Raw genomic sequence first — 27,992 nt, 5'->3', positions numbered from 1 at the left:
AAACATAAACATAAAGACGGACAACACGCTCATCACAGACAAGCTGGATGTAGCCAATTACTTAAACACTTTCTTCACAAACATAGCCACAACACTGGTAAACAAACTACCCTCCCACTCAGGGCAGTATGGGGTAGAACACATAGTAGCATACTACAAGAACCTAGGCGTCCACAAAGACGACTTCAAACTGGAAATAGTAACTACAGATGAGGTACTCAAAAAACTGAGCGCCCTCCAACCAAACAAGGCCACTGGCCATGACAACATCCCCTCCAAATTCCTCAGAGACTCAGCAGCAGCCATCACCCCAGTCATCACACACATAATAAACCTCTCCATAAAACAGGGACACGTCCCCAAGGACTTCAAAATTGCGAGAGTAACACCCCTGCACAAAAAGGGCAGCAAATTAGACCCGGGTAACTACCGCCCTGTTTCTATCCTTACATCCATCTCGAAAGTCATGGAAAAAATAGTATACGAACAGATCGAAAAGTACCTCGCGGAAAAAAATCTAATCTACGAATTCCAATCTGGCTTCAGAACATCCCACTCCACTGACACATGCCTTCTCTACTTGAACGACCACATCAAACAAGAGGTGGACGCGGGCAAATACTGCGGCATGGTCATGCTGGACCTACAAAAGGCCTTCGACACTGTCAATCACACCATTCTGATTGACAAGCTAAAAGCAATTGGTTTTGATAGTTTATCAGTGAGCTGGATACAATCCTACCTGGAGGGGAGGGAACAGATGGTGGAAGTAAACGGTACACTATCCCCCCCCCTCACAGTGAGCTGTGGTGTTCCACAAGGAAGCATACTAGGACCGCTACTATTCTTAATTTATGCAAATGACATGTCGTCAGCTTGTGACTGCAACTTGTTCCTGTTTGCGGACGACTCAGCCCTGCTGGTCTCTGACAAGAACAAGTTACAGGTTGAAAAAGCCCTCAGCTCGGAACTAGGCAAAATCTGCATATGGCTCGCCGACAACAAACTATCATTACACATGGGCAAAACAGAGTCCATTCTCTTCGGTTCAAATAACAAACTCAGCAAGACCGACGGCTTCTCGGTTACAGTGGGTGACAATATTATCACAAGGAAAGATGAAATTACCTACCTGGGTTCCATCCTAGAGGCTAATCTTTCCTGTGACAAAATGGCATCCAATGTAATAAAAAAAGTCAACCAACGAACGCGATTCTTGTACCGGATCTCCTCTCTGGTAAACAAGAATACCCTGAAGACTCTAGCAGGAGCACTCATTCAAGGGTACTACGACTATGCTTGCACCTCATGGTACCAAAGCACCTCAAAGGCACTAAAAAACAAATTACAAACATCTCAAAACAAGCTAGTCAGACTACTACTTGACCTGACTCCTAGAACCCACCTCACCCCTGCCCACTTTGACAACCTAGGATGGCTTAGAGTAGACGACAGAGTACAGCAACTTGCAATGGGCCTGGTCTACAAGATACACTATGCGACCAAGGTACCCATGTACATGTCAAAATACTTCCCAAAGGTCAGTGAATACCACGATCACAACACCAGAGGGAGCTCCACAAATCATGTAAAACCCAGATTCGGATCAAACAAGGGACTAAACACGTTTCGCAATTATGCCACATCAATGTGGAACGCCCTGCCTAAAGCTGTAAAGGAATGTGAATCACTACCCACCTTCAAAAACACTCTCAAAAAACACCTACGTGAGACTGCAATTCGAAACTGGCCCCTACAAATGTCCTAACCTAGTTGTACAGTAAATGACCAAGTAAGGCTTTGTCAATATTCCAATGTACAGTGTAAAATGTGTGTGTGTCCCCTTCCCAACCCCCCCCCCCCCCCCCCACCTCCAATGTACAGCCCTCACCCAACCCACCCAACCCCACCCCACCCAACCAACCTCCTCCAATGTACAGTTTCTATGCCAAATGTATATACACTCCTTTTCTGGACACTTTTGTATCACAAACAGTACTGTATTTGCAAATCTGATATGTCATAAATGTATAGATGTAGCAGTACTGTCTATCTGTATGTCATGTATGTCATATATGTTATGATGAATTGAAAATGGGGGACCCTGATGTAAACAAGACGAAAGTCTTTCTCTGGTCTGCATCCCCTTAACAATTGTATGTATTGAGTTGTACTGTACTGTACCCATTCTGCAATCTGTTAATAAACTTTTCAATCAATCAATCAATCAATCAATCAATCAATGATTTATGAAGTAAACTTTTCACCTGGATAACGTCAACATTCAGGGTGAATGTAATGTGAGAAATTGGGATAAAAAAAAATAATAATAATTAATTTGGGTCTGAGAGTTGGCTGGTCTGCCGTTCTGCAGCTGGATACTATTGGTATGTTTTGGCAAAATTCTTCTGCTCTGTGTGACAATAAATAAATGAATGATGATATGCAATTTAAAACCAAAACTAAGGCCTCAGTATGAGTTTAAGATGTGAACATGGTCATTTGGTCAAATTGCAGATTTTTTTATAATTTTTTGCCGATCCGATCTTCGGAAAATCACGTGATCGGCCCCGATCCCGATCACGTGATCGGATCGGGACATCCCTAATAATAATAATAACAAAAACAACAACATTAATAATTAGTCTAAACAAATTAACATGAAACTGTAAAACAAAAAGACATTAATGGTTTTATGAGATTGAAGCTATTCATACAATGTATCTCAAGCCAAATTTGATTAAAAAAAGTAACTCAAGCCCCGCCCTCTTTTCTTGATCCTCCCATCACAACGGTTGCTTCCCAGTTGTAATTGGGGGGATCAGGAAAAGAGGGCGGGGTTTGAGATTTGAGGTCCATTTGGTATGTATACATGGACGCATTTCTTTGTACTAGATGCTGGGTTAAAAAACTAAAAACTAGGGATGTTCGATGCTTTTTTACCGATATCCGATATACCGATATTGTCCAACAATTAATTTCCGATACCGATATCAACCGATACCGATATATGCAGGGTCTAAAACTGGGTTATCAGTTAATACTGTATCTGTCTAAATAAAAGACGACTCTGATTATAAGACGACCCCTCATTTTCAAGACTCGTTTTTGGAAAAATACCTTTTTGAAGACCAAATATTCTTTTTTAAGAAAATCATTTTATTGAAAAGAATGATAATAAAAGACATTGTTTTATTCAATGTGGACTGATATTTTTATCATCTTTTGGTAAATCATCTTTTATATAAAAAAGAAAAACAGTGCCATGCCATCTTCTAACATGACACTGTAACATTATATTTCTTGGCTAATGTGTATGTTATTTTGGCTAACGTGTATGTTATTTTGGCTAACGTGTATGTTATTTTGGCTAACGTGTATGTTATTTTGGCTAACGTGTATGTTATTTTGTCTAATGTGTATGTTATTTTGTCTAACGTGTATGTTATTTTGGCTAATGTGTATGTTATTTTGTCTAACGTGTATGTTATTTTGGCTAATGTGTATGTTCTTTTGTCTAAGCCATATTCCTTCTGATAGTCAAATATAGTCCTGCACAGACTACAAAGTATGACGTATATCATGCCAGTTAGCATACCTTGTGTGTACTGCACCTTTTGTATAACATTTAATTTTACTCATACTCATAGTATATATCCAGATTCAAATGATTTATTGCCATATTTATTGTAACATATAATATAACCGATAGGGCATATTATATTCAGAGTTAATTATATTGTTTACACCGTTTATTTTTCTCATATTTCTATATTCAGATCAAATTTGATTGCCTATATTTATGTCTTTCTACTATTATCCTGCCCATAGATGTACCTCCCCTCCCCCCGAATTTCCCCCAAGGGGATCAATAAAGGAATATCTCATCTTATCTTAAACACTTCCATTTTCCATTTTATAACACAGCATTTTGTTCATAATTTGTATTTGTTTGTTGATTTTCATGGTCTGTGCTCCGTATGGATATTTGGGAAAAACAATAAATGAACAAAGTGAATAAATGAATCCACAATGTAATTAATTAATGTATAAATGGAGGAGCAAATCAAGAATGAAATAAATCAATAGAATCGATGGATGTGGCTGAACTGAACGGTCCTTACAGGTAGGGCTCTAAGTGTGTCCATCCAAAGTTGGTCTCCGCCTGCTCCAGGTCCAGGCCCGGCTCGAAGCGGGCCAGCAGTTCTGTCAGCGCTCGGAAGTTCTCCCACGCCTTGGAATTCTGAAAAGAGAATTATCCATTAGTTTGTATCGGTCTAGTTCAATAATATGTGTTATGATGACGATGGCAAGTGCTTAGATTTGCACCAAGTTTGACCCAGAGTCAGTTGCACATTATTATAGACATAAAAGTAACCTTTTTCAACCAGCCCAAGTGGATTCTGACTTTTAATTAATGTGTTAGCAATTAAAGTAATTTTTATAATAGAAAAGACACATTTAAGTCAAGCTGTTGACTTGGGAAAGTAGGAATTATTTATTGTATCTTATAATATAACTGATAGGGCGTACATACCCTCATCTGCACCTTTGTTTGCACAATTATTCTCATATTTTTACATTCCGAGTTAATTATATTGTTTACACTGTTTATTTTTCTCATATTTTTACATTCAGTTAATTATATTGTTTACACTGTTTATTTTTTTTCTCATATTCAGATCTATTTTATTGCCTATATTTATGTCTTTCTACTATTTCTCTACTGCCCATACCTGTACCTCCCCTCCCCCATGCTGCTATGATGCCTGAATATCCCCAAGGGATCAATAAAGGAATATATTATCTTAGGCTGGTGAAGTACATCTCATTCCAAGTCCCAGATATAGACCATCCTACATCAAGAAAACCACCGTAGCAGAGCTCTTCTTTAACTGGAAGTCTACTGTATAATATCGGCTTTATTGATCTGTCAAAAACATTTGATACAGTCAATCACCATTTTAAATGATTAGCTACTATTGGTTGGGATAGAAATGCATGTGATTGGTTCCAAGATTATCTGTCAGGGAGACGTCAGTGTGTAAAGTCGGGTTATGCCCAATCAGAATAACTAAAGGTGTGCCACAGGGCTCAATTCTAGGTCCTGTCCTCTTCACTATTATTAATGATATTGTGTCTTCACTGAATGGTTGTCAAGCCAATCTGTACGCAGATGCTACTGTTGTGTATTGACTCTGTACAATTGGCCATTGAGAACTTACAACCTTCCTTTATTACCCTCCAGGAAGCTCTTATTTAATTTAAATTGGTTCTTAATGCTAGTCAAACTAAATATATGCTGTTTTCTAGAGCCAGAAACATTGAATATGATGGTTTACACATATCTACGATAAGTGATTCTAGCATTGAGAGAGACACTGCATATAAACATCTTGGTGTGTGGCTTGATGAGAAATGTACATTTAAATTCCATGTGGACAAACTTGCCTCCAAGAGAGTGGTCGAAGCAGTTTTCTTTTCAGTCCTGGACTATGGTGATGTAATTTATAGGCATGCTGCAGCCTCAACCCTTAAATCCCTGGACTCTGTCTATCACTCTGCCCTCAGATTCATCACTAATGATAGATACAACACTCATCACTGTGTCCTTTATGAGAAGGTTGGTTTGTCCTCTCTGACGGAGAGGTGCAAAAAAAACACTGGTATTTGTTTGTATGGCCCTTATTGGTAAGCTACCGTAACCTCCTTATACAGTACCTCCTTTTGCCCCGCCTTGTTATAATTTTATATGCTGTGTGATTTTATATGGATTTTTTGTGTGCTTATTTCTGTATGTACACTCGACGTGACTGTAAATGAGGGAAAACCTCCGTTGCCTTTCGAGTTGCCTTTTTTTTATCCACTTTTTCTCCCCATTTTCTATTTTTCTCCCATCCCAATTTCGTATTTCCAATTCTTCCCTCCCCTGTCTTGAACGTTGCTAGACTATGCCTCGCACTGGTCGACTGTAGTGAGGATAGAAGCCTTGCATCACGCGTCCCCTCCGGTACACGAGGAGGCAGCCTGTCGCATCTTTTCACCGCAGCAGCTCGAACTCTCAGTGGCGAGGAGTAATGCGTGGGAGGCTCACGCTGCCCCCGATACTTCCTGTTTCCACCGCACCGGCGTCACCCAACCGACATGTAGGAGTCGCTGTCCACAACGTCCAATCCCCACCCACCGGCTTTCCCACCCTCTAACACTGCCAATTGTGTTAGTATGACGGCCGGCCAAGCCGGTAGCAACGCAGAGAGCTGGGCTCGATACCAGCATCTCCTGCGTTAGTGGCGAGCGCCTTGCCCACTGCGCCACTCAGCCGCCCTAAATGAAATATATCTTCAACTCTAATGTCCTCCTCCCCCGCTCGACGCTCCCCCCGCTGACCTGGAAGACGCGCAGCGTGCAGATCACCATGGAGAACAGAGACAGGTAGAACACCAGCAGGGGGATGAGGAAGATGAAGAAGTCGATGGTGAGGTTGGAGATGATGAAGAAGAAGATGAGGGCGTTGACGTGGTGCGTGGGGATGAGGGCGCTCAGCCACTGCATGCCGGCCCGGGACGCCCAGTCGATCAGGTGCTCCTTGATCTCCAGCAGGGCGTGCAAGGGGAACTTCAACACCTGGTGTCGGGACAAGACAAGGGTCACAGACACAGATAAACACGTCAGGTTAAAGGTGCCGTGAGTGGTATTAATTTGTTAAAGGGGAACTATTTTACTATTTCTGTCACTATTTGGGCACTTTTACACAATTCCTGTGAGTTTATGGAACACCTCTGTAATTTTTTATTTTTTTTAATTCATTGTTTTGCATTTCTAATCAAGTCCTCAAAAACAGCATTTTTCTACCTCAAGATCTTAAGCCGTTTTGAGCCTGGGCTCCAACCACAGTGGGAACTGTGTGGAGTGTGTGTGAGTCTCAGCAGAGTCTCATGCAGCTGAGTCTCTCTGACATGACAAATCAGCAAATTTTCAGATGACTCAGTTCAGTGAGGGTGAATATTGTGAGAGGAGAATTGGAAGAATGCGCCAATACGAGAATTAGAGACATAGATCATATTAATATAAGTCCACATAGCTAGGAAACAATGCTAAACACTGAAAAAGGCCATTTATAAGATAGTTCCCCTTTAAAACAAGTGGTCCGAAAAGGGGCTTCATTCTGCTCTCAGATTTACACAGTGGCACAGGGAGGTAGAGCAGTCATCTGGTAATCTGGAGGTTCAATTCCCGCTCCTACCCGGGCAGCGTGTCAAAGTGTCCTTGAGCAAGACACTTACCCCGTAACTGCTCCCGATGAGCAGGTTAGCTCCTTGCATGGTTGCCTCCGCCGTGTGTGAATGTGTGAGTGAATGGGTCAAATGTGAGGAAATAATTGTAAAGCGATTTGGATAGAAGCGCTATATTAATGCAGCCATTTACCATTTACCATTATTTATTGCATTAGTAACTTCAGAATGTTATCTTTCAAAAGAGACCAGGCTCATGCATGTGCTATAAGTATAAAGTATAAAGATAAGCTTTGCAAAAAAGGTATGCAGTCCTCAAGTGCTGCTGTAAGTGGTAGTTTCTTTGTTAAATTAAGTGGTCTACATGTTAAAATAATAGCTCTACATTCCAATAGCCATCACTGATATAGAGTGTTATCTATCTAGTGGTCAGTAACATGGGTCTCCCAGTCGCTCCGCTCTGCAGTAAACACAAAATACACTTTATCCAATCAGGAGAACTCCACACTCTGACAAAAATAAGATAGAAAAACTAGTTTTAAGCAAATATGTGCCGGGCTGAGGGACTGGGATGAATGAATGAATGAATGAATGAAAACTTTATTAACAGATTGCAGAATGGGTACAGTACAGTACAGCTCAATACATACAATTGTTAAGGGGATGCAGACCAGAGAAAGACTTGTTTACATCAGGGTCCCCCATTTTCAATTCATCGTAAGCTGATACCCATGTTACTGACCAAACACTCTAGATCAGTGATGGCTGTCGTAATGTAGAGCTATGTAACACTTATTTAAACAAAAGAATACCACTTACAGCAACTTTAACTGTCTTAGTTAGCTGATTAGTATTGTGTATTGTGCCTATATGTATGAAATTGCTGATAAACTGTGTCTTGTTTTGTAAGCTCGTCGTCATTGTAAATGAGGGTAACCTCGGTGTCTCAGTGAGTTTAAATCAAGGTTTGAAATTAACTGATGTTTAGCTGTCAGAGGTGCACCCCTCCTGACTTGTTGCTCACAATTTGTAAGTCGCTTTGGATAAAAACATCAGCTAAATGACTAAATGTAAAGCCTGGGTTAGCAACTCAGCCCTCTCTAAGTCAGCTTTCAGAAGCTGGCTTGTAGTGGCTGGTGCTCTAGACCCTTTCACGATGCCGGATGCCCTGTCTTCAGGCCTGACCTCATCTTGGTGCTTCCTAGACTCCGCTATCCACTTCTTGGCTTCCTCCATCCATGCGACAGCCTTTTCCTTCTTAGGTTTCGACATTTTGTAGTTATCCTTCTTTCAGCGCTCCAGTAGTTCGTGTTGTTCCTTTTTCCTCCTGGAACAGAGTTTTCTTACTAATGTGAGGGCCGACGATCCACTCTACTGGTTAAATTACTTACTCGTGAGTAGTACGTTCGTTGATAAAGAAAAGTAATTGTTTTACGTTCTCGAAGGTTCTATGTTCTAGAATGCTCTATTATGACAAATACGACGGTTCAATGACTTTATCCAAATCCAATGAATATTAAACATAATACAATAACCGAAATATATATAGCTTTGGCTCTTACTGTAAATGTAATCGTGTTTAATAGGGATGTCCGATATTATCGGCCGATATTGGCATTAAAATGTATTATTACATGGCGTTTTAACATTCGCGAAAATAGCGCTCGGTTGCCAATAGCAGCGGTCAGTTATTTTTCGATAACTGACCGCCGCTAGGGGCAACCGAGCAATAATGACCGCTGTTCGCAGCTGAGGCAATCAAGCCCACTGACACACACTGCATCAGTTCAATCAGTCCACACGACTGCCGGCTGCCGGCGATAATAATAATAACTTTATTTGGGCTGACAGCGGAGCGGAGCCACAGAACAACTGCGTCTGCATTTGATCTCGTCTTGTCGATGGTGTAAAATGAATTAGGTATATTGTTAGTAAGTTAGCCATGTAATAAGCGGGATAATGTATAGCTATACTCGGTCATTGTCGCAAAATAATTGACCTTCACTGCGTTTAAAACACCTCGGCGAGGCGCCTCGGTATTCTAAACTCTGTGTCGGTCAATTATTTTGCGACAATGACCTCGTAGCTATACATTATCCCTTACATATCGGAAATGATCGGTATCGGTTTAAAAATAAAAGTTTATTTTGCTTTACATTTATTGAACCTTTATTTACCCAGGCAAGCAAGTAAGAACAAATTCTTATTTTATTTATTGTCAAAGGTATGCATAATGTTGTGTTAATTCCACAACAAGAGATATGTAAGGGATAATATATAGCTACGAGGTCATTGTCGCAAAATAATTGACCGACACAGAGTTTAGAATACCGAGGCGCCGCGCCGAGGTGTTTTAAACGTCAGTGACGGTCAATTATTTTGCAACAATGATCGAGTATACCTAATTCATTTTACATCGACAAGATGAGATCAAATGGAGACGCAGTTCTGTTCTGGCTCCGCTGTCATCGTCACACACACTCCGCTGTCAGTGCAGCCGGCAGGTGTGTCTGATTGGCTGCACTGATGCAGTGTGTCAGTGGCCTTGATTGCGCACAGCTGCGCACAGCGGTCATTATTGTTCGGCAGAGGTCCGTTATCGAGTAATAACGGACCTCTGACGAGCGCTGTTGACCAATCACAAGCAAGCATTTCGGCGAATGTGAAAACGCCATGTAATAAGTAATGTTAATTACCTGAAATTATTCCGTTTTCTTGGGGGGGAAACCCTGCATATATCGGTATCGGTTGATATCGGTTGATATCGGTATCGGAAATTAAGAGTTGGACAATATCGGTATATCGGATATCGGTAAAAAGGCCAATATCGAACATCGCTAGTGTTTAATACTCGTGATTTCAATATCAATCGAAATAATCGTGATTATGAATTTGGCCAGAGAAACAAGCGAGTGTTTGGGAAAGGGGAGAAGAGAGACAGAGAGGAAGAGAGAGACAGAGAGGGTCTGAGAAGAAGAGAGACAGAGAGGAAGAGAGACAGAGAGGGTCTGAGAAGAAGAGAGACAGAGCGTCTGAGAAGAAGAGAGACAGAGAGCGTCTGAGAAGAAGAGAGACAGAGAGCGTCTGAGAAGAAGAGAGACAGAGAGCGTCTGAGAAGAAGAGAGACAGAGCGTCTGAGAAGAAGAGAGACAGAGAGAGCGTCTGAGAAGAAGAGAGACAGAGAGAGGGTCTGAGAAGAAGAGAGAGACAGAGAGCGTCTGAGAAGAAGAGAGACAGAGAGCGTCTGAGAAGAAGAGAGACAGAGCGTCTGAGAAGAAGAGAGACAGAGAGCGTCTGAGAAGAAGAGAGACAGAGAGCGTCTGAGAAGAAGAGAGACAGAGCGTCTGAGAAGAAGAGAGACAGAGAGCGTCTGAGAAGAAGAGAGACAGAGAGCGTCTGAGAAGAAGAGAGACAGAGAGCGTCTGAGAAGAAGAGAGAGACAGAGAGTGTCTGAGAAGAAGAGAGACAGAGAGGGTCTGAGAAGAAGAGAGACAGAGAGCGTCTGAGAAGAAGAGAGACAGAGAGAGGGTCTGAGAAGAAGAGAGACAGAGAGAGGGTCTGAGAAGAAGAGAGACAGAGCGTCTGAGAAGAAGAGAGACAGAGCGTCTGAGAAGAAGAGAGACAGAGAGTGTCTGAGAAGAAGAGAGACAGAGAGAGGGTCTGAGAAGAAGAGAGACAGAGAGAGGGTCTGAGAAGAAGAGAGACAGAGAGCGTCTGAGAAGAAGAGAGACAGAGCGTCTGAGAAGAAGAGAGACAGAGCGTCTGAGAAGAAGAGAGACAGAGCGTCTGAGAAGAAGAGAGACAGAGAGCGTCTGAGAAGAAGAGAGACAGAGAGTGTCTGAGAAGAAGAGAGACAGAGAGAGGGTCTGAGAAGAAGAGAGACAGAGAGCGTCTGAGAAGAAGAGAGACAGAGAGTGTCTGAGAAGAAGAGAGACAGAGAGCGTCTGAGAAGAAGAGAGACAGAGAGAGGGTCTGAGAAGAAGAGAGACAGAGAGCGTCTGAGAAGAAGAGAGAGACAGAGAGGGTCTGAGAAGAAGAGAGACAGAGAGCGTCTGAGAAGAAGAGAGACAGAGAGAGGGTCTGAGAAGAAGAGAGACAGAGAAGAAGAGAGAGACAGAGAGGAAGAGAGACAGAGGGTCTGAGAAGAAGAGAGACAGAGAGGAGAAGAGAGACAGATAGCGTCTGAGAAGAAGAGAGACAGAGAAGAAGAGAGACAGAGAGGGTCTGAGAAGAAGAGAGACAGAGAGGAGAAGAGAGACAGATAGCGTCTGAGAAGAAGAGAGAGACAAAGAGGAAGAGAGAGACAGAGAGGGTCAGAGAAGAAGAGAGACAGAGAGGAAGAGAGAGACAGATAGCGTCTCAGAAGAAGAGAGACAGAGAGGAAGAGAGAGACAGAGAGGGTCAGAGGAGAAGAGAGAGACAGAGAGGAAGAGAGAGACAGAGAGGGTCTGAGAAGAAGAGAGAGACAAAGAGGAAGAGAGAGACAGAGAGGGTCAGAGAAGAAGAGAGACAGAGAGGAAGAGAGAGACAGAGAGGGTCTGAGAAGAAGAGAGACAAAGAGGAAGAGAGAGACAGAGGGTCTGAGAAGAAGAGAGACAGAGAGGGTCTGAGAAGAAGAGAGAGACAGAGAGCGTCTGAGAAGGAGAGAGACAGAGAGGGTCTGAGAAGAAGAGAGAGACAGAGAGGAAGAGAGAGACAGAGAGGGTCTGAGAAGAAGAGAGACAGAGAGGAGAAGAGAGACAGAGATGGTCTGAGAAGAAGAGAGAGACAGAGAGGAAGAGAGAGACAGAGATGGTCTGAGAAGAAGAGAGAGACAGAGAAGAAGAGAGAGACAGAGAGGGTCTGAGAAGAGAGAGACAGAGAGGAAGAGAGAGACAGAGAGGGTCTGAGAAGAAGAGAGAGACAAAGAGGAAGAGAGACAGAGAGGGTCAGAGAGACAGAGAGGAAGAGAGAGACAGAGAGGGTCTGAGAAGAAGAGAGAGACAGAGAGGGTCTGAGAAGAAGAGAGAGACAGAGAGGAAGAGAGAGACAGAGAGGGTCTGAGAAGAAGAGAGAGACAGAGAGGAAGAGAGAGACAGAGAGGGTCTGAGAAGAAGAGAGAGACAGAGAAGAAGAGAGAGACAGAGAGGGTCTGAGAAGAGAGAGACAGAGAGGAAGAGAGAGACAGAGCGTCTGAGAAGAAGAGAGACAGAGAGGAAGAGAGACAGAGAGGGTCAGAGAAGAAGAGAGACAGAGAGGGTCTGAGAAGAGAGAGAGACGGAGAAGAAGAGAGAGACAGAGAGGGTCTGAGAAGAGAGAGACAGAGAGGAAGAGAGAGACAGAGCGTCTGAGAAGAAGAGAGACAGAGAGGAAGAGAGACAGAGAGGGTCTGAGAAGAAGAGAGAGACAGAGAGGTCCAGACCTTCTGGTGTAGAGGAGAGAGGGTCTGAGAAGAAGAGAGAGACAGAGAGGTCCAGACCTTCTGGTGTAGAGGAGAGGGGGTCTGAGAAGAAGAGAGAGGCAGAGAGGTCCAGACCTTCTGGTGTAGAGGCAGATCGTCTGGGTTCTTCACAGCATCGTCATCGTCGTCGTCGTCGTCGTCGAGGCCCACCCCGGCCAGGACCGGCGTAGGAGTGACACACTGAGCGTACTTCTTAGTCATCTCCACGAAGTCGTCCACGCCCACATGGGAGCTGGCTGCGGAGACGCAAAGAGAGAAACTGTCTCAGCGTGCCACGTGAAGCACTAACCTAAAACACACCGAGACAACATTTGCTTAAATTATTATGGCAATCTGCTGGCCGTGCCATAATCAGGGTTCCCACGCTTGCCTTGACATTTTTTTCCATACTACCTCCTGATTTTCCAGGTACCATATTAAGTGATGATCTATAGGCCCCTGAAGTTTTCCGCCCCCATCCGCGCCCCCCTCCCCTCACACACACACACAACCCCCTAGGACACCCGACTACTTACTTGATTTAAAAGATGTGCCAGTGGGTGGCTACGTGGCGTAGTAGGCAAGGCGCTCGCCACGAATGCGGAGACGCTGGGCTCGCCTGTTCGAGCCCAGCGCTCCACATTTGCTTTCAGTTTAGCTGGTCGTCCGTACTAATACACATTGGCCGTATTAGGGGGTGGGAAACTGATGGGTGGGGATCGGGCGTTGTGGACAGCGACTCCTACAGGTCGGTTGGTGCGCCTGCGCAGTAGAATCAGGAAGTGTCGGGGGCAGCGTGAGCCTCCCACGCGTTACTCCTCGCCACTGAGAGATCGAGCTGCGCAGGTGAAAAGATGCGACTGCTGTTACCTCAAGTACCGGAGGGGACTTGTGCTATGTATGACTTAGTCCACATTGCAGCCGGCTTGTGGGAGGCATGAAACAGCGTTCGTGACAGGGGAGGGTTGAATTGGATGATACGAAATTGGGATGGGAGAAAATATAGAAAATGGGAGAAAAAGTGGATCAAAAAAAAAAAGATGTGCCAGTCAAGTCTACATTGTAAATGCTTAGAGATTATGTCTTATTGATAATATCAATGCATGAAATAATGCAACAAGCTGTAGATTAACAACAATTTATTGAACTGGAACACATGAGCACTGGGATTGATATATGTTCTCTCTTCCACTCCTCTCCTCTCATCCTGTCCTCTTCTCTCCTCCATAATCAAATTTTATTAATCGAGATCTACTTGAAATCAGCCCGCGATCTACCTGTCGATCGCGATCGACTGGTTGGGCACCACTGGGCTAGATTATCACTATAAGCGTACTGGTAAATTGCTTCCTAAGCAGCTGGTAGAATTATGACCTTACTATAAGCCTTAACTATATAAATCTATATAGTATATAGATTAACTATATACATATATAACTAAACGTCCTCATTATACACATATTTAACACTTACTTGTGATCAGGGACGCGCACACAGACTGAGGGGATCAACTAAGCCCTCTCTAATATATAAATGCTGACTATCAATCAACTGACATGTCTGGGCATGTCTGAGGGGCATCAAGCTGCAGAACAGCACCCCACTGTCTTAAGCATCCAGCTGCAAAACAGGGGAGCATGTCTGCATCAAATTCCAACATCCAATATACCATATAGGATGCCAAGAGCATGCTCTACAACATGGGATCATCCATTTCCATCTACAGTAAAAGCTGCTCACGTGTAAAGGGTTTTTATAAACTCATGTTAATTCTGTGCTCAATAGTTAAATTTTATTACACATCATCCAATAAAATTTTCAAGGACAACTGTTTCTATTTCCATGTAATTGGTCACTTTTGCTCAGTTTCCATGCCTTTCCATACCTGGAAAATGAATCCCATGAATCCCATGTTTTCCATGTTTTCCAGGTCCGTGGGAACCCTGATAAGTCAGTCATACAAACCCCCTATCAGTCTCTCTGAACTCTGAAGTCATGTTTATTGTCATCAGTGATGCTACAGATTACTTGTAAAAGTAATCTGATTACTCCTTTAAAAAGCAATCTAGTTACTTTACTGATTACTCGATTATCAAAGCAACTTAGTTACTTTGAAAGTAACTAGGTTACTAAGTCGTCGCCGTCCCCCCCTGCTGCTGCCACAACATAAGAATGACAACAGTTTTTATTTTTAAATAATGCTTTATTGAAAGTGCATAATGTCATAAATCATGATTGGCTGCTCAGACAGGTCATCATGAGACGTCATCAGCCATCAGGCCACATAAGGTCGCAGCTGTTCACTGCTCAGGCACTCCATCCATTCTGAGACAACGGACTCAGTGCGTACTCCGCAAGTCGCGCGTAACAGGAATCTCTCTCACTCTCACTCTCTCTCAAGTAGCCAAATTACACTATAAAACGAACTGGATAGTTGATTTAACTTCATGCTGAAGCTATTCTAAAATCAGCTATAAGCGTAAACACGTGTGTGTGGCTGTGTGCGTGCGAGCGCGAGCGCAGGTCCCATCTCCGGTCTGGGTTCTGGGGAGGTAGCTGACTGTACCCCTGGCTCTCTTACCAGCATTATGAGATGGTAACTAAATAGTAACGCACACAGCCACTTGGAAAAGTAACTGTAATCAGATTACTGGCTTGTAAAAAGTAACAAGTTAGATTACTATTTACTGAAAAAAATTATCAGATTAGAGTAACTAGTTACTTATTAACTAGTTGCTTTATTAATCTATGTGTTGTGCTTTATTAATCTATGTGTTGTGCTTTATTAATCTATGTGTGTCTGGGGCGACAGTGGCTCGGGAGGTAGAGCAGTCCGGAGGTTCCTGGTTCGATTCCCGCTCCTCCCGGGCAGCGTGTCGATGTGTCCTTGAGCAAGACACTTAACCCCTAATTGCTCCCGATGAGCAGGTTGGCACCTTGCATGGTCGCCTCCGCTGTCGGTGTGTGCATGGGTCAAATGTGAGGAACAAGGGTGGCTGGGTAGCGCAGTGGACTAAGCACTCGCCTACCACCGCAGAGACTCTGGGATCTAATCCAGCTGTCAGCGGTACCTCCGGCTTGGTCAGTCGTCCCTACTAACACAATTGGCAGTGTTAGCGGGTGGGAAGCCGGCAGTGATGTACCTGAACGCGTTCAATGAACGATCGTTCATGAACGTGTTCGTATTTTGGGCGAACGTGAACTGAACGTACTGTATTTCCGCTAAATGAACGTAATTGAGAATGCGTTCATTCTCAGCGCTGTATAACGGCGTTCAAAAGTGCGTTCATTCTCAGCACTATTATAACGGCGTTCAAAGGTGTGCCAGATTTCATATGCCTTTCAGCCGAAAACCCAGTTAAAACACACCGTAAACAGGCGTCAAAATAATGCGGAAAACCACCCAATCTAGCAACGCGCCTGTCACCCCCTGGCTACGTCATCAGACTCCTCACAACAAACAGTGGAACCGCGGAATCGGCGAGCAGAAGCCGAGAGCTGCAGCAGCACTCGCTCAGAGTCAGACTCTACGACGTCCGCGTATGAGCATTTAAAAGACTTTAACGTTAAAGTCAGTACTGACTCAGACGGAAAAAATCTAACGTTTGTCTGTAAACTTTATCCATCCGGTTTGAAGAAGCAAGTCCGTACATTGATGACAGCAAACCTTAAACGGCACATTGAGAATAAGCAAAAGTCCTGTTTTTGTTTTCATAATAAAGACAATTCAAGCTACGTTTTTTCTCATGTTTTTGAAAATATACTGTAGAGATGAAAGCTGCAGCTGCTACTAGTGTGGACTGACTGGGCGGCAGCGTTATGGAAGTGCCAGTATTCCGATTGCTGTCTGTGGTTCAATAATTTTTACAAATAATAGCTCGCAGCAACGTATTGAAAAAAGAACTATAATCTATAAATTAGTTCATTTTTGAAACCATGAACTTTAGTTAAACATTTTGAATTATGAACTATGAACTGAACTAGTTCATTTAAAAAATTGTGAACTGTGAACTGAACTAGTTCATGTAGAAAGTGAACTTTCCCAACACTGGAAGCCGGTGGGGTGTGTGTCCTGGTCATTGTAAACTGCGACTCCTACTGGTCGGTCGGGGCGCCTGTTCAGCAGGGAGGGGATCTGGGGGAAATAGCGTGAACCTCCGCATGCGTTACGTTCTCCCAGTGAAACTCCTCGCTGTCAGGTGAAAAGAAGCGGCTGGCGACTCCACATGTATCAGATGGAGACATGTGGTAGTTCTATACCCCCCCCCCCAGGGCAATGCGCGCAACGACCAGGAAGGGAATTGGCATAATGACTACATTGGGAGGGGTGAAAAATGCAGAAAACCCTGCCAAAAAATAGAATTAAAAAGAAATGTATTGTACTAAATAAGGTCGCTTTCACATATAGTTTTGGTGGACTCGGTGCGGTTCTGGGGGTGAAGTTGCAACATTGTTGCATTCATTTGGTTCGCCTGCGTTCACACAGAAATCTGTCAGCGCACCGAACCTTCTGAACAATGTCACGCGGTCGAAAAGGGCGCTTGTCTATTGGACAGTGGAAATGTGTGTGTGGCTGCGAGCCCGTGTGTGCACGCGCGTGTGTGTATGCGGAGCCCTCCAGATCAGCGGAGCCGAGTTTTGACATGGCATTGATCCATTGTTCTATTGAAGCACATTACCACCATCCTCTCGCTAAACAACTTGTAGACCACGTTGTTTTTATGAGTGCCCACAAGTAGCTGTTTTATTAATAATATAATAAGCCGCGTTTTTTCTTCCTTCTTCCCAAGATGCACAGATATATAGATAGATATATAGATAGATAGATAGATAGATAGATAGATAGATAGATAGATAGATAGATAGATAGATAGATAGATAGATAGATAGATAGATAGATAGATAGATAGATAGATAGATAGATAGATAGAGATAGATAGATGCAGTGTGGTTGTTTTGCAGTGAATGAATGCTGCGAGCAGTGGTAAGGTAATAATAGTATTGACGTGGCATTGATCCATTGATCCAATGCCGTGCGCCTCGGTAATAATAATAAGCCGCGTTTTTTCTTCCTTCTTCCCAAGATGCACAGTTAGATAGATAGATAGATAGATAGATAGATAGATAGATAGATAGATAGATAGATAGATAGATAGATAGATAGATAGATAGATAGATAGATAGATAGATAGATAGATAGATAGATATAGATAGAAAGAAAGATTAGATGCAGTGTGCTTGTTTTGCAGTGAGTGCTGCGAGCAGTGGTAATAATAATCACTTCCTATATTTGGTTCGCGTTTGGTTCGATGAAGCCGAACCGAGACCTACGTTTTCAGGCGGACCAGAGTTCGCCTGTTTGGTCCGCGAACCGAGTTCGACATGCATTCACACAGACCCGAAAAACCGGACTATCGAATTCTGGTCCGAAAGTCCGGACCAAACAGCCCCTGTGTGAAAGCGACCTAAATGCACCATTTACCTTTACATTTCTTTTTTTGTGGGCCATTTTAGAAACAGACTTGTCCAACACATGATTGCCCGGTCCTCTGTTCCACTATGTGTGTCTGTGTGCGTTTTCTTAAACTATTGTGCAACCTTATGCACTGTACTTAAATAAATATCATTTGGAACTTACCCTTGTGTTTGCTATTTTATTGTAATGATGTGTTTATTAAGTTGCAGGACATTTACAGCAAATGGCTTTCTTTATTGCACATATTTCTTTCCTCCCAGACGGGGGGCCAGACCCCCTCCGGACCACCCCTGACTTGTGACTCAGCAGCACCATCTTGTTTGAAGACCCTGGGGGGAAAGGCCGAGTATGTACCTGGCTGCACGTCGAGTGGGTTTCTGAGTCTGATAAACACATGCTTTCTCCAACAAACATACCTTCATAACTGACCATGCGCTCCAGTACCCTCCTCTGCCTCTGGGCGGAGCTGGAGCGAGGTCCGGGGGAGGCCGGCTCGCCTGTGGGGGGAGAAGCACCATGAGACAGGAGGAAGTAGAAACGTCAGACAGGAGGAAGCAGAAACGTTAGGCCTGTCTGCTTAACAAGCCACACCTGGAATATGTTGGTAGAACCTCATGAAAACAAGTCATTGCCTCATAATGTATTAAAACGAAAACTGTCAGACATCAAATCTGTGTGTGTATATGTATGTGTGTGTGTATATGTATGTATATGTATATGTATATATATATATATATATATATATATATATATATGTGTGTGTGTGTGTGTGTGTGTGGCTGTCCCCGACTAAGGATAAAAAAAAGAAGAAAAAAAAAACAATATATATTTTTTTCATTCCATTTGGGCTGTGGGGGGTGCCTGAAGGAGTCAACTGAAGGCTTCTTGTCCTCTGCAAAAGCATGCAATTGGTCCACTGATGGTCGCAGGGCCATTTTGAGTGGGTCGCGGATGTGTGTGTAAAAAAATAAAAATAAAAAATTACATTATTATTATTATTTTATTTTTTTTATATAATTTTTTTTTGCACTACCTATCTTTGTGAAAGTGGCTTCTCAGCTCTGGTCCAGCTCTGTCTACTTGTCTCTCCTCTTGTCTACTTGTCTCTCCTCTTGTCTACCCGTCTCTCCTCTTGTCTACCTGTCCCAGAGTGGACCTTCTCCACGTTCTCCAGCATCTCGGCGACCGCGACGCTCCTCTTCTTCTCCGGGTTGAGCTTCCAGTACATCATCAGAGCCGCCTTCCTCACTCCTCTCTCGAAGTGCGTCTCCATGCACAGCTTCTTCACCTCCTCCAAGTTCTCCGACGTGATGCCTGGTGGAGAATATATATAGACAGGCTTCTGTTATACCCAGGGTTCCCACAGATGTTGCAAAATGAAATTCAAGGACTTTCAAATACTTTTCCAAGCACTATTTTTTTTATTTTAAAAGGGCATTTAACACTTTCTGCGCCAACCACGAGTATAGTCGGGTTATCTCGCCAACCGTTGCAATAGCATATATCTGCAGAGCAGAACCACAGAGCCCAACGTCTGGGCGGGGCTTCGTGGCGTGGACCTGGCTTTGCACTACTGCGCATGCGGATGAGGGGGGGGGGCTCTCGCTCGCGTGAATACCAAACCAAGTCGCATTTCTCGGAGACGCTCTCTGATTGGCCGACGCCTGTTTCTACACTGGTTAAGCTTAGGCACTCTTCGAAGTTGGTTAAGGTTAGAGTTTGTCTTAGAGCGTGACGGCAAGTTCTTTCGACGGTTAAGCTTAGGCACTCTTTCGAAGTTGGTTAAGGTTAGAGTTTGTCCTAGAGCAGGGCGATAGAACGCCAGGTAGTTTGCAGGCTGTTTGGCGTCCCCCCCCCCCCTCATCCGCATGTGCAGTAGTGCAAAGCCAGGTCCATGCCACAAGCCACGTCCACGAAGCCCCGCCTCAAGCCACGTCCACGCCACGAAGCCCCGCCCAGACGTTGGGCTCTGTGGCTCTGCAGATATACCCTACTCAACCGTTGAGCGCCAGGACCCCCGAAAACCCGAGTATACTCGGGTTTTCATCGTTTTTTATTTTATTCGATTTTCTTTATTCTATGCAGTCTCACGGACCTCTGTGTATCATTGGGACTCCGAGAGTGCAATACCGGCCGAATCCTGCTAGGTGGCAGTATCGCCCACCATTTGAAACCTTATTTCACACTGTGTGTTACATTGTATATGGTCCGGGCGGACAATTTAGACCAAGCCAAGTTAATCGCTTCATCCGAGCACTTTGAAACGCGGTCAGCACACTGCATGCATATTTTGTGCCAGTTCATGTCAGGGACCCGATGGACATCAATACTGGAAATCGCGATCAGACAATTGGAATATTCTTTTTGGGATACCTCCTAGTAAAGGTATGACATCAATCCTACTTTGATCCAACAATGTTTTCACATCGATCACAATGATCAATGTATGTAGTATTAAAAAAAATGCCGTTGCTGACAATCAGAGCATCAACAAACGACCCCCCCCCCTTTGATGCATTCATGATGAAACATAATACCTATTATATACCTTTGATTTGGAAATAGTAACGTGTCCAGGCGAGCAACACGAACGCCTTTAGCAAAATTCACATAGCGCTCCATAACGCAGCTTCCAGGAATTAGCCAAGATCACTCTGAAACTATACAATATTCACCATGGGATAACACGCAAACGTATACATGAACAAATTTACTCGTTTGTACGTGTTGGACGATAGATAGTGACTGTGAAATGAGCCATAGTATTGTCTCCATAGCTATAATATAGAATATAGATATAGCCCTGCAAACATTGTGACGCACAGTGAAAATCCCTATCTTTTAAAGCGTGGCCCATTGAATACAAGGATGGATAAAACGGCTGGCGCTGAAAGCATAGCTGTCAACATGCACGGTTTTACCGGGATTCTCCTGTATTTCGACCCTCTGCACGCCGTCTTTACGGCGCACGGATTGGTACGTATTTTGTACTAATTATTATTATTATTTTTTTTACAAAATGGGTGCAATTCTCCTCCGTGACGACAGGTGGCAGCAGTGTAGATTAGACCGTTATCACAGGAAGTCAGACCGGGAGACGGTTTCGAGCCGAAGAAGAATAAGAACAGAACAGCGAGCGGATTTGCTCAGAGCTCAGGGGAGAGACTGATGCGGCACCGAGGGTGTCAAATCAACTTAGCCAGTGTCTCTTGATTGCCCACTCTGTGGCTTTTGTCTCTGGAACAAAGGGTTTGCAAATCTTCTGTGGATAAAACAATACAAAGTTACTGTGTATGTGATGCAGGAAGGAATGTGTAAATGTCTTGGTGAACAGCCGTTTGCTCTGCGCCTCGGCGTCCCCCTCCTTCACTCTGACGCCCAATTTCCTGAATGCGATTTATAAATAATAATTGATCCGTTTTAAAAGTTGTCGTGAATTGTCATGGTATGACAAATACAGTTACTGGTAACTCGCAGGCATTGCAGAGATATTGAGGAAAAACACAAAATCGCATTGGCTTTTTTTCTATCTCACATTTCTCTGTAGACACACACTGTTCCAAAATGATATTTCCACTGCTAAATTAATGACCATAGGTATTTTTTTATAGCTTTAACGAGTTGTAGTATTAATATGTAGTCTACAGTGATGAAGGTATAAAGACACTATGGTAATACATTGATTGATTGCTTTTATAGTTTCACAAACACATCAAGACAAATCACAAACACAAAGAAATAAAAAGAACAATAGTATGTTGCCAGACACTGTCACATCAATGAACAAACATACACCATGTCATATGCTTTACACTAAGGACGCAAGGGGCTGATTCTCTGACATATATACACACATTACATATATACACATACACATATATATATATATAATATATACACCAGCGCCGCCAATAGATAAAAAAAATTAACTAATCAATCTCACAATTTTCTGTAATCAATCTAGATTAATCTAGATTAAAAACAGCATTTTTCTACATAAAACCGAAGCTTGTAACAGATATTTACTTGAGTAAAATCATGGAATTAATGTAAAATCAACACAAAGAAAGTATATTTAGATTCAAAGACTATTTTAATAGCTTTCTTTGAATACAGTTTCTCTCCTGTGAAATACAAATGTTCAACAAAACCATAATTTACATAGCATTTACACTCTAAGTAGGAAAAGTTTACCCTACAACGAAATGGCTGGGTACATACAGGTTTTGACCAGCAGATGGCAGCGACGAGGCAGCTCCATTGGGAGGGGGCGGGGCCGGGTTGGAGGGGGCGGGCTGAGGGGGCGGGGCCAGGAGAAGGGGCGGGGCTAAAACGTGCACGTTTTCTCAAAACGAAATGTTGACAGCTATGGCTGAAAGTGTTAAAAGGATCCAATTCCAATCCAATGCCAACCTCCTCCAATGTACAGTTTCTACGTCAAATGTATATACTTTCTTTTTTTAGACTCTTTTTGTATCACAAACAGTACTGTATTTGTAAATCTGGTATGTCTTAAATGTATAGATGTAGCAGTACTGTCTATCTGTATGTCATATATGTTATGATGAATTGAAAATGGGGGACCCTGATGTAAACAAGACGAAAGTCTTTCTCTGGTCTGCATCCCCTTAACAATTGTGTGTATTGAGCCGTACTGTATTGTACCCATTCTGCAATCTGTTCATAAAGTTTTCAATCAATCAATCAATCAATCAGTATATGACCATAGGGACCCTGTATATGTCCAGACTGACTATATGACCATAGGAACCCTGTATAATTATGTCCAGACTGACTATATGACCATAGGAACCCTGTATATATGTCCAGACTGACTATATGACCATAGGAACCCTGTATATATGTCCAGACTGACTATATGACCATAGGAACCCTGTATAGATTTACATTATGTTTTATCTATTTATTTAAAAGATTTGCACTACATCCATACCTCATTTTTTTATGAGTTTGCATTTCTGTACCGCATTGTCTGCATTTTTACTTCATTGTACTTAGGTTGTACTTTAGTTTATATATTGTATAGTGTTGGTTGGGACTTTATTCCTCTTTCACTTTTTTTTTTTACAGTAAGAAGCACAATCTCAGGAGGCTCATTTCACAGAACCAAGCATTTCACTGTAATGTACATGTTCCTTATACGTGACAAATAAAAACAAACTTGAAACTTTGGGAAGGGGACAGGATACGGACAGGAGAGGGTGCAGTACCTTTCCTGGAGGACAGGCAGCGCTGCAGTAATTTGACAGCGTCCTTGCGTCCCTGTTTAGCAGCCTGGACCAGCCAGGTGACTGCTGTACAGTTATTCAGCTCCTCGTCCCTCATCTCCGCCAGGGCCAGGAAGCAGCGGCCCATCTGAGAGACAGACACACGCACACGCACACACAACCATACAGACACACACGTACACACACGCACACGCACACACACACAGACACACACAGGTACATCAGTATACACATGGACACAGACACACAGACAAAAGAAACACACAAGATAATGTCACAGATACTATGCATTTCAGCCTAGAATTTGGCGTCTTGACGGAAATGCTTTGAGTTGGTTATTTACCAACGATTCTGGGATTTTCTTCGCAAGACAGGATAAATTGGAGATATTTGAGATTACTTCTATAACCTCCTTTATGCAATGGAATTACATGATGCTGACTGACACGGGCGGGAGGCTTATTGTATACACAGTTAACATGCTTTGAGACAGAGTGGTTACCGACACTCACCTTGGTCTGTGCTTTGGCTTCTCCAGACTTCGCTCTCTCTTCCAGCTCCTCGAAACTCAGCTCCTCCTCCGGCACTTCTGCGGATAACAAGAAACCATTCACTCTCCTGATTGGATAAAGTGGGAAGGGGATACCAGAAAATGTATTTCCTGTTTACTGCAGAGCAGGAGGGACTGGGAGACCCATGTTACTGACCAAACACTGTATATCGGTGATGGCTGTCGGAATGTAGAGCCACTTATTTTGACAAAAGAATAAAACTTACAGCACCTTTAGCTGGTGTTTTGTGCAGGTCTGATTTCAGAACATCTAGCACACACTATACTGACGATGAACATGAAAGTGGTGTAGTGGTTAACACACATCACACATCACAGCTAGAAGGTCCTGGGTTCGATTCCCGCTTGGGGACCAGTTTGCCGTGTTGCCAGGTGGGGTATCTCCCGAGGCCTTTCTGTATGGAGTTTGCATGTTCTCCCCCTGTGCTCGCAAGGGTTTCCCTTGCCAATAAGATAAACCCAATGGAAAAACATGCAGAACAGATCGCTAGCGCTGTCGTGTCCCTGACGAAGATGGACAGGAGCACTTGGATTGGTCCCGGGGGCGCGGCCCCACACCGCAGCCCATGTCTGCTCCGGGCTGCCCTCGGGGGGGGGGGGGGGGGGGGGGGGAGGACGACGGGATGGGTCAAGCATTTCATCGGTGACCCAATGCATGCGTGTGTCCGTGTTCCTGTGTGTCGCCCATCTCACATGTGTGTGTTGCTGCATGACAAATAAAGACTTCTTCTTCTTACATGTGTGTGTTGCTGCATGACAAATAAAGACTTCTTCTTCTTACATGTGTGTGTTGCTGCATGACAAATAAAGACTTCTTCTTCTTACATGTGTGTGTTGCTGCATGACAAATAAAGACTTCTTCTTCTTACATGTGTGTGTTGCTGCATGACAAATAAAGACTTCTTCTTCTTACATGTGTGTGTTGCTGCATGACAAATAAAGACTTCTTCTTACATGCGTGTGTTGCTGCATGACAAATAAAGACTTCTCCTTCTCCTTCTTCTTACATGTGTGTGTTGCTGCATGACAAATAAAGACTTCTCCTTCTCCTTCTTCTTACATGTGTGTGTTGCTGCATGACAAATAAAGACTTCTTCTTCTTCACATAAAAAACCTGCCAGGCTCGCCCGTCCGTACAGCGCTGTGCCACTAGGTCATTTGAGAGATCCTAACCGAGCGCATGTGGAGCTAGCATGACTCATACCCCTTCTGGAAACCGCTTCACTCATGACTGGGGGGGGGGGGGTCTGAACAATACACCACCGGCGACCACACGGCCCGGGAGCGCGTGCCGTCCTGTCCATCACTGACCAGACAGAAGTGCCAAGGAGGGTCTGGTTTTCCTCCTGGCAGGAAGCTTGAGGCCTTATCCCTCTGACTCAGCGCTAAGATAACTGATTGTCTACTAGTCAACAACTGTTGCCATGCTGCTCCAGGTGTAACACACACACACACACACACACACACACACACACAGGGAGATAGAGAGACAGAGAGAGAAAGAGGGGTGGACGGCTCTTTATAGACAGTAGGAAGGCTGAGGGGGAGACAGGAGAGAAGGTCCTTTACAGAGACAGTAGGAAGGTTGGGAGGGAGACAGAGTAGGGGAGACATAGGAGAGAAGGTTCTTTATAAACAGTAGGAAGGCTGAGGGGGAGACAGAGTAGGGGAGACACATGAGAGGTTCTTTATAGAGACATTAGGAAGGCTGAGGGGGAGAGAGTAGGGGAGACACAGGAGAAGGTTCTTTATAAATAGTAGGAAGGATGAGGGGGAGACAGAGTAGGGGAAACACAGGAGAGAAGGTTCTTTATAGAGACAGTAGTAAGGATGAGAGGGAGACGGAGTAGGGGAGACACAGGAGAGAAGGTTCTTTATAAACAGTAGGAAGGATGAGGGGAGACAGAGTAGGGGGGACACAGGAGAAAAGGTTCTTTATATAGACAGTAGGAAGGCTGAGAGGGAGACAGAGTCGAGGAGACACAGGAGAGAAGGTTCTTTATAGAGACAGTAAGGCTGAGGGGGAGACAGAGTAGAGAAGGTCCTTTATTGAGACAGTAGGAAGGCTGAGAGGGAGACAGAGTAGAGGAGACACAGGAGAGAAGGTTCTTTATAGAGACAGTAGGAAGTCTGAGGGGGAGACAGAGTAGAGGAGACACAGGAGTAGAGGTAGGGGTGTAAAAGTACACGAACAAGTTTCAGTGTGTACCTGTTACGACCCTGGCTCATGGGTACGCAACCTATGTGTAATCAACACCAAAACCCTGTGCTCTAACTCAAAAATGCTACTAAACCAAGGAACTACTAATATAACTATAAACTAATGTACTGGTAACCCAACGGACAAGGACTGTAAGAACCTGACAGCTCTTTCACTAGGCACAGACCGTGCATGTGTGTTTCTGGGTCTGCCTTTGAAGCTCCCCAGCAGGTAACCAATCAGCACTAATTGGCTAATTGGCAGCCCTCACCTGCCTGCCCTGGTGAAACAGGAGTGACCAGGCCTCTAGTACATAACACCTCCCCCACCAAACTGGTTGCCCAAGAGGCAACCACTACACAACAACCCATAAACAAAACAAAAAACAACTGTGACCCCTTAGTTGTCAGGGCCTCTACCACCACAGCGATAACGGGTACCACAAACACCGGTACTACGATCGTGAGAGGGCGTCTGCTAGCACGTTGTCCCTCCCACGAATGTGGCGAATATCCAAGTTATACGCCTGGAGGAACAAACTCCATCGCATCAAACGATGATTCGAATTCACCATGCTGCGAAGAAAAACCAAAGGGTTATGGTCTGTATACACAACAAGGGGTAAACTGGAGGATCCCACGTAAACATCAAAATGGTTCAAGGCAAGAACCAAAGCGAGCGCCTCCTTCTCTATAGTAGAGTAGTGCAGTTGATGCCTGTCAAACTTTTTAGAAAAGTAGCACACTGGGTGCTCCACCTCTAATGCATCCTCTTGCAGGAGGACGGCTCCAGCACCGAGGTCACTAGCATCCACTGCCAACTTGAATGGCAGTTGAAAATCGGGAGCTGACAGAACGGGAGCGCTAATCAGAATACCCTTGATGCTCTCAAAAGACTGTTGACAAGTCTCAGTCCACACGAAAGGTACCTTAGGACTGAGCAGATTGGTCAAAGGGGCAACAACAGAAGCAAAGTTCCTACAGAAACTCCTATAGTACCCTGCCATACCTAGGAAGCGCTTTAACTCCCGCCTGGTGATGGGAGCAGGGAAGCCCACTATAGCCTCCACCTTAGCTGTAACGGGGCACACATGCCCACGTCCAACCACCTTACCCAGGTAGGTAACCGTGGCCTGTCCAAATTCACATTTCGCAAGGTTAACTGTCAAGTTAGCATCACCCAACCGCTTGAACACTTCGGCCAGATGCTCCACATGTTGTGACCAAGAGGAACTGTGGATAACCAGGTCATCCAGATATGCCTCACAGAACGCTACCCCGCCCAGGACCTTGTTCACTAGCCGCTGAAACGTCGCTGGGGCATTTCGCATGCCAAAGGCCATCACTGTATACTGGCAGAAACTCTCTGGTGTGACAAAAGCGGATATCTCACGTGCTCGCGGAGTAAGCGGAACCTGCCAGTATCCCTTTAGCAAATCCAATTTACTTACAAAGGCTGCTGAACCCACCCGATCGATACAGTCGTCCATCCGAGGCAGAGGGTACGAGTCCGGCTTGGTTACTGTATTAACTTTACGGAAATCAGTACAGAACCGATGAGTGCAGTCTGGCTTATCAACAAGCAGGCAGGGGGAGCTCCACGCACTAGAACTGGGCTCCGCAATGCCATGTCTCAGCATATAGTCTACTTCCTTACTCAAGATCCTTCGTTTTTCCGGATTCACCCTATAGGCATGTTGCTTAATTGGTCCTGCACTACCAACATCAATGTCATGCTCGAGTACATTAGTACGACTAGGGACATCAGAAAACAAACGTGTATGCTGTCTAAGTAGGCGCACCACATCCGTACACTCAGGAAGTGGTAAGTACGACAGGTGTGAGT

At 44.1% G+C, this 27,992-nt stretch overlaps 1 protein-coding gene across 1 annotated transcript in view; it reads right to left on the bottom strand.

Annotated features, from left to right (window-relative positions):
• wfs1b (Wolfram syndrome 1b (wolframin)) overlaps positions 1-27,992 on the bottom strand; it is a gene marked incomplete at its 5' end in the record, with an annotated part of 45,228 nt that overhangs the window by 8,973 nt on the left and 8,263 nt on the right. Inside the window, 7 exons of the mRNA XM_084331953.1 lie at positions 4,125-4,243; positions 6,388-6,624; positions 12,748-12,908; positions 18,544-18,624; positions 19,268-19,441; positions 23,359-23,503; positions 23,889-23,965. Of these exons, the coding sequence (XP_084188079.1) occupies positions 4,125-4,243; positions 6,388-6,624; positions 12,748-12,908; positions 18,544-18,624; positions 19,268-19,441; positions 23,359-23,503; positions 23,889-23,965 (994 nt within the window). The remainder of the gene's footprint in view (positions 1-4,124; positions 4,244-6,387; positions 6,625-12,747; positions 12,909-18,543; positions 18,625-19,267; positions 19,442-23,358; positions 23,504-23,888; positions 23,966-27,992) is intronic.

The sequence above is a fragment of the Notolepis coatsorum genome (genome assembly GCF_963971535.1).
Source record: "Notolepis coatsorum genome assembly, chromosome: 16".
Classification (NCBI taxonomy): domain Eukaryota; kingdom Metazoa; phylum Chordata; class Actinopteri; order Aulopiformes; family Paralepididae; genus Notolepis; species Notolepis coatsorum.
Note: the sequence above shows the minus strand (reverse complement) of the source record. Positions and strands in the feature narration are given on the sequence as shown.